This window comes from Folsomia candida, unplaced genomic scaffold (assembly GCF_002217175.1).
Source record: "Folsomia candida strain VU population unplaced genomic scaffold, ASM221717v1 Fcan01_Sc001, whole genome shotgun sequence".
NCBI lineage: Eukaryota > Metazoa > Arthropoda > Collembola > Entomobryomorpha > Isotomidae > Folsomia > Folsomia candida.
The window spans coordinates 655,018-668,380 of NW_019091193.1; the positions used below are offsets into that span (position 1 = coordinate 655,018).

General features: G+C 37.5%; 2 protein-coding genes across 2 annotated transcripts; both read right to left on the reverse strand.

Annotated features, from left to right (window-relative positions):
• Window positions 1-427: 427 nt before the first annotated feature.
• Window positions 428-6,550, reverse strand: LOC110850305 (ubiquitin carboxyl-terminal hydrolase 4). Its single transcript, XM_022097743.2, has 7 exons — window positions 6,390-6,550; window positions 6,110-6,288; window positions 5,081-5,314; window positions 4,401-4,647; window positions 4,189-4,313; window positions 1,446-1,605; window positions 428-1,070 (listed from the first exon to the last, which is right to left on the reverse strand). Exons 1-7 carry the CDS (start codon window positions 6,424-6,426, stop codon window positions 922-924), a joined length of 1,131 nt encoding a protein of 376 aa, XP_021953435.1. The 5' UTR covers window positions 6,427-6,550; the 3' UTR covers window positions 428-921.
• Window positions 6,551-7,599: 1,049 nt separating this feature from the next.
• LOC110842048 lies at window positions 7,600-9,754 on the reverse strand. Its single transcript, XM_022087754.1, has 3 exons — window positions 8,864-9,754; window positions 7,679-8,791; window positions 7,600-7,632 (listed from the first exon to the last, which is right to left on the reverse strand). Exons 1-3 carry the CDS (start codon window positions 9,752-9,754, stop codon window positions 7,600-7,602), a joined length of 2,037 nt encoding a protein of 678 aa, XP_021943446.1.
• Window positions 9,755-13,363: the final 3,609 nt, after the last annotated feature.

Below are 13,363 nucleotides of genomic sequence, written 5' to 3' on the forward strand. Positions count from 1 at the left end.
TTTTCACTCCCATTCGGTCATTATCTTTCAAAATTGTTTCACTTCAACTCTTCACCTCCTTTGTTAATGCGCCCCATGTATTAAGCATAAGGTGAAAAATGAAATGAGTGACAAATTCACGTTCACTCGTCTGAAATGAGGGAATCTTTCATTCATTTAGATTCATATGAAAGGGAATTCAAATAGTCATTGACTATCACATTCACATGATCACTCATATGAATGAAAGTGAACAGGCATGGTCTCAAATTCTCCCAACTTGTATCCACGGCGGACTTTGAGACTGGCAGTGGCGTAGTTTCTCAGAATTCTCAATTTCTGTAAAAGTTTAACTGCATGCGAGTGGAGAGTATGTGCATATGCATTCCTGTCTGTAATAATTCAACACGAGTTTCCACGAGGGTGCGGAATATACAGCACGCTGTACATATGTATGAATGCCCTCAGGGTTGTCGGTTTTATTACAGATAGCATTTGCATAAATATATAAATGAGTCACATTTTATATTCAGAAAATCATTACATCGGGCTTCAAACGACTCAGATAGATAGATAAACACGATTATGTCATTGAATATAGAAAAATCTTGAATTCATTAACCACAGATAAAAATAATTTTTGTATACAAAGAGGTTAAACAACTAGGTTAAACAACTAGGTCTATAATTATAGATCAATAATTACGTAAATTCACCTCGTTACTATTCCTCCATCATTTTTATGACATGGAATATGAATTGCTAAACTTCTGTACAGAGGGTGGTTCAGCAAATAGGAAATCCCACAATGTTTTTATAACGGATATGTCCTCCTAAGCTACCGGTGATTTTTAAATACAATTTTATTTATTTACGTATTTGTCTGGTACAGACAGAATTGTTTTTCAAATGCTACCCCTATCAACAAATTAGCCACCATGTTCAATTAGCATGTCCGCGTCTGGTGTAGAATAAAACGTACGCCTCCTCCTGAATCTTCTCCTTTGAATAGGCTACATCCAAATTCACTATCTCAACCCTTTCGTCGCTAAACTTCCGCCAAGCATGATCCACGGGATTTTTACAGTACGCTGAAAAATGTACATACATATTTATATGCACTCAAAATAACAAGCGTCACCCACGGATGGACCGTCGTGCTCTACTTGTGATTAACGATTAAGGAGGCGTTACGTTACCAAAGGAAAATAAGTCAAAATTTATTGAACCAAAAGGACGTGACCAGATTAAAAATTCGACATTTTCATTATCTCAATATAAGATTTGATTATACGACAGTATTGAATTTTTTAATAACCACGTGATGTATGAATACATGAGTTTCTGACTTATTTTTCGTTGGTGACAATACGTCTCCTTAATAATTACCAAAAATATGTAGAAGCCCTTTAGTCACTCTGCGGGTGACCACTTGTCTCTAACTCATTATGTACAAAATTTCAGACCTGCGTAATAGCCACGGTTTAAAGAGCCGTCAAACGAAGAATAAGTGACAACGCCAAACAAGTCGTAAATATTGCCCTCGTTGCGTGGCGATTTTACCCATGGCGAAAGATCTAACCCCTCGATGGGATAGTCGACTCTTTTTCCTAGCGTTGGAACCCCCTAAAACGTAAATGTGCACATATACCTACCAAAGGGCGCTTTCGCTGGTGGTGACGAATTTGTCGTTGAATAACCCCGGAACGGTTTGTCGTAGCGGGTCAAATTTTGAACCGACGAGCATGTTATTCTCAGATAGAGGTGTGCAAAAATTCAACTCCCTACTTACAAAAATGCCTCCCCCACAGCCTCCCACAGAATATAGATTCTACCAGAAGAATCGATCTTATGTATTCGAGTGAGGCTTATGGAAGAACGGGGAGAGCCAACCAAATAACTCGGTGTACATTTGGCCCACCTGGGGGATGGCACCTCCGCATCATCATCATCACCACATCTCCTGGCATCAAAAAATGATGATGAAAGCACATAGGTGGTGGTGGCACCCCCATTTCTGCACCAGAACACACCATTCTGAGCTGCGTCTCCACAAATTTGATGCTCTACGAGGGTGTGTTCTGGTGCAGAAATCGGGGTGCCACCGCCACCTATGTGCTTTCATCATCATTTTTTGATGCCAGGAGGTGTGGTGATGATGATGATGCGGAGGTGCCATCCCCCAGGTGGGCCAAATGTACACCGAGTTATTTGGTTGGCTCTCCCCGTTCTTCCATAAGCCTCACTCGAATACATAAGATCGATTCTTCTGGTAGAATCTATATTCTGTGACAGCCTCCAGAAGTTGAGACACGCATAAAAACTGTTTCCAAACTTAAATACTCGTACAGCCGAATAACAAAACATCTTAAAATTGAAGAGAAAACGGTTTCGAAATCTGGAATCAATAAGGTATTGAAAAATATAGGGGAAAAGCGAGAAATTCTGAGTAGAGGGCAACCACCACCCCCTAGAAGAATGCAAAAAAAGTGTCAATTCCGACCGTGTTGAGGAAAATTGACCTATTGACCTCAAAAGATAATCCACCGACCCAAAAGGAAATTTCCCGTAAGGTTGGGGTCTCTAAGCGTTCAGTGGAACGAGAAATTACGATTTTGAAAAAAACGACTTGGTCGGAAAACTCGTGTGCATCAGCTGGCCAAAAAACAGGAAAAAAATCGCGCCTGTGTTTACAAATAAAATTATTTGAATTTTCGGTCAAGGAATCAGAGTGAGTTATTGGTGACATTTGACGAAACACTAATTTCTCTACAAGTTACTAATTGGGTTCCAAGAGCTTACTACACGACAAATGCCGAAAAAAATTCACGCAAGTTGGTGCTTCCGCGTAAGGAGAACTTTTTATAACAGCTTATGCTGGTGGGTGCAATGTCGGGTCCTGGTATCCTGCCACTTATCAAAGTGCCTCAAAAAGTGAAGATATCTGCAAAGTATGATGTGGACCGTGTATTGAAACCACTTTTAGAATAACACTTTCCTAAATTGTACGGTAAAAAAATAAATAAGGTGATTTTTCGTAATGACTCAGCGTTTTCCCAGGCGGAAAAGTTGACCCAAGATTATGCAAAGGACCTTGAAGCTAGATTGGGGATAAAAATCATTTCGAATAGTGAAATACCTGTATAATCCCCTGATATAAGTCAAATGGACTTGTTTGGGTTCGGATACTGGAAAAGAAACTCTTTTCTGGGGAGACCGAATTTTTTAGACGGAGTTTGGAAAGAGTTGGAATGAGTGTCTCAACTTCTGGGGGCTGTGGGGGAGGCATTTTTGTAAGTAGGGAGTTGAATTTTTGCACACCTCTGTCTGAGAATAACATGCTCGTCGGTTCAAAATGTTGACCCGCTACGACAAACCGTTCCGGGGTTATTCAAGGGGCCGTCCATAAATTACGTAACGCAAGAGGGGGGAGGGGGGGGGGTCATGGGAAGTGCGTTACGAATTGTTATGAAGGGGGTGGGGGGTATAAAAAATTTGTTACGTAACACATTTTATAAACTGGACTAAAATTCGCCAAATATGATACGCCGAGCATATTGAATTCATGTCATCCAAAAGATTTCAGTGTACGCATGTAAATATACATTTTTCATTAGTTTTCCAGGTGTAAATTGAGAAAAGGTTGCATTACAGTGGGGAATTTTAGGGCGGAACCGGTCAAGGAAAGGGGGGGGGGGGTAACGAGTCCATCGTTCGCTCTGTTACCAAGAAATATACGAAAAAATCTAGTTTATTTTTACATAGATATGTACAACCAGATCAATTCATTTGCAAAAGTTTGCGGTCAAACTTTGACCTTAAATATCTCAAAATGGAGTAACCGAAATGATCTGATTGTATTAGTAAAAATAAACTGGATTTTTGGCTCTATTTTGTGGTAACAGAATGAGCGATACCCCCTTTCCTTTCATCGGTGCCGCCCCAAAATTCCGCACAATGCATTGCGAGTGCTAAGTAAATCACCTGCGGTGAAATCAAATTTATGTTACTTTACGAAGGGGGAGGGGGGTAGTCGAGAAGCGTTACGATGCCGTTACGAGGGGGGAGGGGGGTCTAAAAAATGACGATTTTTGCGTTACGTAATTTATGGACGGCCCCCAACGACAAATTCGTCACCACCAGCGAAAGCGCCCTTTGGTATAAGGTTTATACTTTAATGGGGGCAGGCGTAATTGCGAGTTAACTAACCCTAGTCCCAAACCGGTTCAAACAAATGACCCAAATTTGTGGAGTTAACCATAGTTTAGTCTGCTTAACTACACCAAATTCCTTCTGACAATGGACACAGAAGTATGAACCGCTTATTTTTTCCGCTGAAATTATAATTGACAAAGAATCATGGACTTAGACATGTATATATTAATTAAAATTGTAAGCTTTTCACAAACTAATTGACCTACGAGCTGTGTAGCAGTCGAAACAATCTGCTAGAGTAACTGCGTCACCAGAATTTTCATTCGGCATTGGGAAGGGTAACCAAAGGGTCATAGAGGGGTCAAAGGTCAAGGTATCTTTGTTGCATCTCGAACAGGTCACACTTGTCCGAATAAATCCAATAAAATTATCTTGAACAATGGTTTTAAATCTGTTCAAGTAACCCGCAATCATTTCCGCTTCGAGTTGTTGCTCACTTTTATCCTTAGAAAACTATGTAAAGTAAAAATCAAATAGTTCGGATTAAGCTTTTAGAGGGATTTTGAGGGAGATTTTTAGAAATTCATATACTGACAAACATAAGAACGATACAGCACCACATATCTACATACCCCATTAATTTTTTGACCTACATATGTTACATATGTAAATACATAGGGCGAATGAATGAATTATTCATTGAATGAATAAAGAATGAATGAATAATTGAAAATTGAATTTTGATGTGAAGGAATTTTGAATGAAGGAAAAAAAATTGAACAGGTTACAGGTATGACCACATATAAGTAGAATCTCGCTATTTGCAATTTGCATAAATCAATACACGCCAATATTGACTGTTTTAGGAAATTCCAAACTTTTTCACCAAAGTCATATGAACTAGGGGAATGAATATTTTGTAATGTAACCAGACTGCTTTCCACACCAGAGCATGTCGATACTGCGTCGGCTTGGTCGCGCGAAGATCCAACTCCTCGCTGAGTGTGTCCAGCAGGATGACAAGAAATTCGAAAGCATCTTGCAGATCATCACCCTTCCATTGTGGGTAAACCTGACCTATTATTTTCTTAAATTTGTTTTTCATATCACGGAGAGTTCCGGGTGTAGATGGATTCCACATATTTTGAAAAAGTTGGGCCAATCCGTTAACTACCCTCCCCTGTAATTGCCAAAGACTCGTAAATTTGCGTACTTTGCTTAAATACTTTTAATTAAAATACACAGATGACAGACATATGTATTTGTAGTACTTATGTATAACCTATGTATGACACCGTATACTCTCAATGATTTTTTTGTATGATTGTTACTGGCGAAGGAAAGTACTATGAAATTCTACTACGCAGTGATAACACCATGGTAACAAGTTGGTTTCCTAGAGAAGAAATTATTGGCTCCAGTGTCGGTAATATTTTTATTACCAGACCATAGCGTTGGCATTGGGGGCTGAGCAGAATTCAAGCCCTGTATATAGGTTTCCCTTCAATGATGAATTATTACCAAAGCGGCCGAATTGCATATTTTGTGTTTTTGAAACTTTTTGAAATACAAAATATAATTAATCTATAAAAAATTGTCATTTTGTGACAAATGACGATATTTTGGTACAAAATTTGTTGTCCCTGGAAATACATTTGAACGCCATCATTGAACTCATACGGGACGAGACCAAAATATATACCCACGCGGAGCCGACTCCTTAAACCTCTATCAAATGGCTTACCCGACGAACTAATTACAAATTACAGATTGTATAAAATTAATGTATTAATGTATGTACGAGTTTTTTTCGCAACAAAGCTTAGATCCGGTCAATGTAACAAACCATAAGTAATTTTAAGCAAATTAACAATGTACATACATGTGCAAAAAATTACTCTGAAACGACATGACAATGTGCATGTATGTATGTATGTAACTATACAGAGCTGAATAATAAATAAGTAAAATGTACCTCCTTTTCCATATTAATTCCATACTTCTTCCTCAAATCAGTTTGATGTCCATTTGCCAAAAAGTATTTAACGAATGGTTCAGCGTTGCATAAACATTGCACAATGATATTCAACCAACCCGTATTTTCCTCGTTGGGCAGTCCAACAGTGGCAGGGACGAACTTACACTGGAGCTCAGCTGGGAAATATTTCAAGCAAAGTTTACAAATTTACAGTTTAGTTTTGTGTATCTAATAATGCTAAATGGATGACCTATTTAATTACTGCTTAAATACTTACGTGGCTTTGGTATTGGAAATTTGGTTCTTCTGTCCATATTCTTTAGCTTTATGTTGTTTAAAATTAATATTTTCTTACACGCACCTGTTGGTTTACTACGTATAATGTGGAAAGGATACGGACCAAAGTATGTACTGCGTAATTTGTGTGTTGATTAATGTCCATGCCTTGTCCATGCAATAAAGAATAATCAGCGCTAGTTTATGTAAAAAGGATCTGTATGGCTTTATGCATATCATACGAAAATAACTCTGAGTAAGCCGGTGACTCCAGAAATCCGTAGTTACATATTATGTGACTGTAGCAATGCGCAAACCTGTTGTTCGTACATATATTCGCGAACGTAAAATTTTTAGATGAGGTCACTATAATTTATGTATATGTGTATATGTATCTGTGCACAGATACATACACATATCCATGGATATGTAGATAAGAATATATGTAAATACGTGCAAAAAGGCAACAAAATAAAGTAAAATGAAATAATGTATTCTCTGCGAATTAAATTTATACTCCAGGTTATAAAACGACAGTTTGGACATTTAAATTAGTTCGGTGATCTACGTTTACATATATCTGCAATCTACATATGTGCATTCCTATGTATGTACATAAATGGTACAGTTCGCAAAATTATTGAGTGGACCTACATTTGGCAAAGGTCTTGCATTGTTTATGATGCATTTCTTTACTTACAATGGAGGCGCAAACCATGTTCAGCCCAGATTATTTTTTGACTATGTTAGTTTGGAAGAGCAAGTCTCTAGAAACAACATTTGGTTAGAATTAGAGTTATCGGACGACATGGTTGTTTTAATTCAGATATATTTATTCCTAGCTTTCGATACTCACTAGTATCATCTTCAGGGACAATATTTGAAATCAAGAAAACAAGATTGATTTCACTCACAATGCTAATCATAAATTATTGTTGTTATTCAAAAACGGTATCGTTGTCAGGGGCGCTTGATCAGTGGTAACATTAGTGAAGACCAGATAGGATTCAGGTTCATGCCGTGGTCTTGATTCATGGCGTCGGAGGTTTTACGGATGTACAGACTTTCAAGAAATTTTCTGTGAAAATTTCGCCGCTCGGGTAGAATTAGACTTGCTGAGTCTTGGTTTATATTGTGGTTGGGATTCTCCATGATGTGCAGTGCCACCGCTGATTTTACGTTTTTCTTTTTGATGTCATTTAGATGTTCTTTTACTCGTTGATTAAGCGGGCGGCTTGTCTCACCTATATAAATGGAGGGACAAGAGCATTTAATTTTATAAATTCCTACTTTATCGGATGGTGGATTCTCCTTGTAGGAACAGATTATTTGTTTCATCTTCTTCCCAGTCAAATATCCGAACTCGCAATTTAGGTTATTGCGTAAGTAATTCGTTAATCGGTGGGTGAGTGGTCCCATATACGGTAAGATTATTCTTGGTGATTTTGCCTCGTCTTGATTTTCATGGTTAGTAGGTTGGGTTGAAAATTTTGTCCTCATTTTTTCTATCCTTAATTTGATTAAGTTTTTCGGATATCCGTTTGTCATCAAAGAGCTTGTTATTAAATTGAGTTCATTTTCTAGATATTCGTCATCGCATATTTTGAAAGCTCTATAACTGAGGGCATCTATTACAGCCAACTTTTGGGATGGATGGTGGTATGAGTTATAGTTGAGGTATCTCCCAGTGTGCGTCGGTTTGCGATAAACTTGTCTGTGAATGGTTCCATCTTCATCTCGGGATATTAAGACATCCAAAAATGGCAGCTTGCGACTTTCTTCTGTTTCACATGTAAATTGGATACTGGGGTGAAAACTGTTAAGAGATTGGAGGATACTATCCTTCTTGCCTGCCTTGATACAGCCGTTGGAGTCATCCACAAACCTTTGGTAAAAAGGAATGTCTGGATTGTTCAATATTAATTGTTCTTGTAATTCTTGTAGACAAAATTCTGCAAAGACCGGTGAAATTAGGCTTCCCATTGGTGTTCCATCTTTTTGTCTGTAAATCTTTCCTTTTCGGGTAAAATAGTTGGAGTTGACTGTGATTCTGATTAGTTTCATCACTTCTTCCGAGGTCAGTTTTGTGACAGCTTTCCAATCGTTACAGGAGTCCAGTCGTTTCTTAATATAATTCAGGGTTTGTTGTATTGGGACGCGTGTGAATAGTGAAGTGACATCAAATGAGATCAATTCATTGTTGGGGGGGACAATGAAATTCTTGATTTTGTCTGCAAATTCATATGAATTTTTCAGAGAAGTGGGGAATTTGGACGTGACACATTTTAGAATCTTGTTGAGGAAATGAGCTAGATTATAAGAAGGTGAATTTCGGAAATCCACAATCGGACGAAAAGGTACACCGTCTTTATGGATTTTGGGGAGTCCATAGAATTTTGGGATCTTTGAGTTTGAAGGAGAAATGTGTTGGTATTGATTTTTGTCAATTCTTTTTAGTTTGAATAAATTATTCGCCAAGGTGTGAATTTCTTGTTCCACTAATTTCGTAGGGTCGGTGGGGATGATGGTGTAATTCGGATCATTAAGTAGCTCTTGAACTTTCTCGTCGTATTTGGTTGTGGACATGATCACTGTCATATTTCCTTTGTCTGCAGGGACGATTGTAATAGATTTATCTTGTTTGAGATTTTTACAAATTGGTTTCAGCCACTCGTAGTTTCTGGACACTTCGTCTGGCTTGTTGATCTCTGAGTGTAATATTCTGGAAATTCCTGATCGAATTTTATTCTTGTGTACTTCCGTTATTTCGAAGTCATTCAAACATAGTTCTATATTTATGCCTGCTTCTATAATAAGGTCCTTGTGTTTGAAATATGGGAGGGCGTAATTTAGACCTAGTTGAAGTGCTTTCGTTTCGTCCTCTGTTAGTTCGCGATGGGATAGATTTACTATACTTTTCTCTATGTCGTGGTGTGTAGCTATTTTGCTGGGAAAGGGTTGATGTCTGGTGGCTTTTGTTGTGATAGTTCCTCTCAGGAGATGGTCAAATTTCTTTGCTTGTAGGGTTTTGGTCTGTAGATTGAAAGCCATTTTATCATCACGCATGTATTTTGACACTTTCTCGTTGACAGTTGGAGGAAGAGTTATGAGTTGTTGTTGTTTAATTGAGATCGATTTCTTCAATTTCTCCAATTCAGCAAATTTGAAATGGATTTGCAGTTTAACCAAAGTTTGTTCTGCTTTTTTGAGTAAATCGTTGGATCCAGGAATATGGCACCAATGGTTTTTGATCTTCATTCCTTTTGGGGTCAGATTGTGTGTCCGGCATCGTTTAAGGAATACAATATCATTGTTGAGTTTAACCGTTCGTTGTTCTTCTTTCTCCAAAAGTTTTATGCAGTTCATTATAGACGTGCCGAACCGTCTGGTTATAAAGATTTTGAGATCCTTCCAACCATGATATTCAAAATTAGAATTAGAGTTATCGGACGACATGGTTGTTTTAATTCAGATATATTTATTCCTAGCTTTCGATACTCACTAGTATCATCTTCAGGGACAATATTTGAAATCAAGAAAACAAGATTGATTTCACTCACAACATTTGGTTCACCACTTGCGCAGATGCGCAAAATTCAGAAAGTTATGGGCGCCTCAAGTTCGCAAAAAGTGGTCGAGAGTGAGCTCGCGCTGGACCTTGGATCAAAAATCATGCGTTTTTGCGAACTTGTGGCGCCCATAACGTGCTGAATTTTGCGCATCTGCGCAAGTGGTGAACCAAATGTTGTTTCTAGAGACTTGCTCTTCCAAACTAACATGGTCAAAAAATAATCTGGGCTGAACATGGTTTGCGCCCCCATTGTTAGTTGTGCAATTTTTTTCAATTTGCATACATATGTAACCGAACTTACACTTAATAATAGCAGTTGTAGATATTTATCGTACCAATTTCATCATTTTATTTTACTGTGCGTAGATATGTACAAAAATACGTACATACGTACATAATTGCACTATATATATTGCATGTACATACATACAAACATACACTCTTAGCAAAATGGTATTTAATCATCACCAATCGGAGTGCATATATGACATAACCTACGAAGTGATAACGGAGATTACCTTATGGTGAAAAATATTCACCGTCTTTGAAAAATATTCACCGTCTTGGTGATGAAAACTCACCACTCAGAATCAAACTATTACTAACCCGGAGAGAAGTTATCACCAAATCAATACCATCACGGAGTGTACATAAGTATATGTGACTTCACCACATTTTTAACAGTTTACTTGTGTATGTATGTATAAGTGCTCCGTTGTTTTTGGACGGTGCTTTTTGGTCTTTAACGTAGTTTGGACAACTTGGTTTATTTTTTTCTGTAATCCCCGATTTATGTAAAGGGGGGATTTGAAAGGCAAATTAAACTTTAATTTAGCTGATCTGCGTGATCTAAGCTCTCCGCGTTCTATGCTACACTCTAAATAACTTGGAGACAAATCGTCACCCGAGATAATTGCTGGTCGCATGAAATTCCAGACGATAAAACTTGTCTTCGCTTAACGTTTATGTCCACGAGATCGCTGGAAAAGTAATGGCGTATCCTTATACAAATTTATTCAGTTATAAATATGCATGTGCAGAAGAATTAAATAATGCAATTGGTACGAGTAATTTCAATAGGAAGTTTGTTCTACTCTCTTTTTTTTTGATCACAACTTTTCCATACATACATATGTGTATAAGATAAAAACCTGTTTTAAATTTTAGTCAAATACGGGAAAATCGAAAACCGGTTTTATGAAAGTATGGCGAAATCGAAAAAGTGGAAAACCGATTTTTCATACTCTTCCGATTTTGAATGACCGAATGGGTAAACCTACTAGAATCGGATTTGGTCTGGATTAATCCAACTCTAAGCAATACACCCGACTCACTGTTGGTTTTACTAATATGTAAATAATAACTCATTTTGTATCAAATTAAAATTTCCGAACTTCAGTTCATCCAATTCCTTTTTCAACATATTTAAGTACTTGAAAAACGTCTGATTAGAGTGAAGAAAGATAGCTGACAAGCTGGCGTCTTGCCACATTGTTGACCGTGTGAGATTTGCATGCAAAAACGCACTGAATTATTAACTAAGCTAACGCATGTACATGCAAACCTATGCACACGTGTAAAACCTGTGCCTTTAAAAGATGTGAAGAATAATAAAAAGTCCCTCCTGAAATTTGTTGTACCATTTGCATCATTTAATTTTGTTACACGTGCGCATGTATGCATGATTCAATAATGTATATGTATATTTGCACATTTACACTTTATTGTATACAAAGTACTCGACCAGCCCCGGTTTGGATGAATCAGTTTTTTATAAGGTAAGATAGTAAAAAGATGAAAAATTTTCCCGTCTTGAATTTCATACGAGAGACCAACATCAGAACGTCCACAAAATTGCTTAGTTGTTAGTGAGGGGAAAGTTTTACGTTCCTAAATACACGTTTTATCATTATCGTTTGCAACATGAAAGTTACATAATTACATACCTGCTTTTATACCACATATTTTCATATCAATATATGTAACAAGTATTGCTTGAAATTTTAAGCTTAGATTTATTTTAATATTGAAACTAGGTGCTTTTGTCAAACTTTCTGAGATGGTATATCCATCCCTGATTATATGCTGTAGCATGGAAAATACTTGTATTATTAGCTCACCCTGCGTAGCATGAGAGCTATTGAATTCCTCTTGTCCGTCCGTCTGTTAACGAGTTTTTTGCATCAATTGATGCTAATTAAACATCCCCTTGACCAGTTTATGGTATTGCACAAACCGAATCGATTTTTTAATGAATTAATAGCACCGTTGATATCTAACAATCGGTAACCCAAAATGATGCGAAATAATTGGGGGAAGGGATGCAAAACGCACCAGTAGTTCAGAATATCCGGGAGAAATGATCATACAATTTTGACATACATTTTCAAAAAATTACTGGTCCGCATTAAGCGACCATTGCCGCTTAATCTACATCAGGTGTGCAACATTATCTTGCATTTTGTAAGGACTGGTCACTGATTGAAAGTGTCAAGGTTCCTCCTACTTTTTCAAGCACTTAAAAACTACTTTTGGATATGTAAAAAACATCAAAATTTGGAAATTTGATAAGCTTTTGAAAACCGAAAACAGAATTTGGTTATCCATTTTCGTTAAAAAATGACAGCACAAACTTTAGGGAAAGTGCAAAAATGAGTTTGCCACTCTTGCGAAAATCTGATTTTCTTGGATTGGAAAAAGGCTCGTGACCACCCCATTTTTCAAGGGATGCACCGGACAAAACTAATCATACACTATACGTATCTAAGGATCGTGAAAATGCAAAATATTAAATTTGGCCTTGCCGACCTGTCCGCCAGCAGACCAAAACACTAACGAGAAACTTGAAAAAACTTATACAGAAAACCCCAACAGATCCGTGAGGGTTGCACCCAGACAACTAAACATTTCAGAAACCTATCTTCGCAAGATCATAGCCAACAAGTTGGGCTTCAAAACTTGCAACATTATAACCGCGCTAAAATACAATGAAGATAAAAAATCTGGGGCTAAAACAATTTGTGGAGAACTTGCTGAGAAAATGTTAAAATCGACTTCGAGAAGTTTCTCGTCGTGGATCATGAAAACTACTGCCCCCGTTGACCTCGAAGCGTCAATCATGTAAAGTTCTACTCATGTAGAAGTAAAAATGACGTTCGTTCGAAGTATAAATTCAAAACCAATGAAAATTTCTAATGAAATACATAAAATGGCTGATGAACGACAAAAATGGGAGTGTCTCAAATCCATTCGTTTCCACGAAGAATCTGAACTTTGGACTTTATTTGAAAGAATGTATCATCAAAATATTGACTCCCTCTATCAGATACAAACGCGTTTTATTTTGGTCTAACATGGGTACGTGCTAGAATGCCAAAACAGTGACAGGGTACCATCGAGGGGAA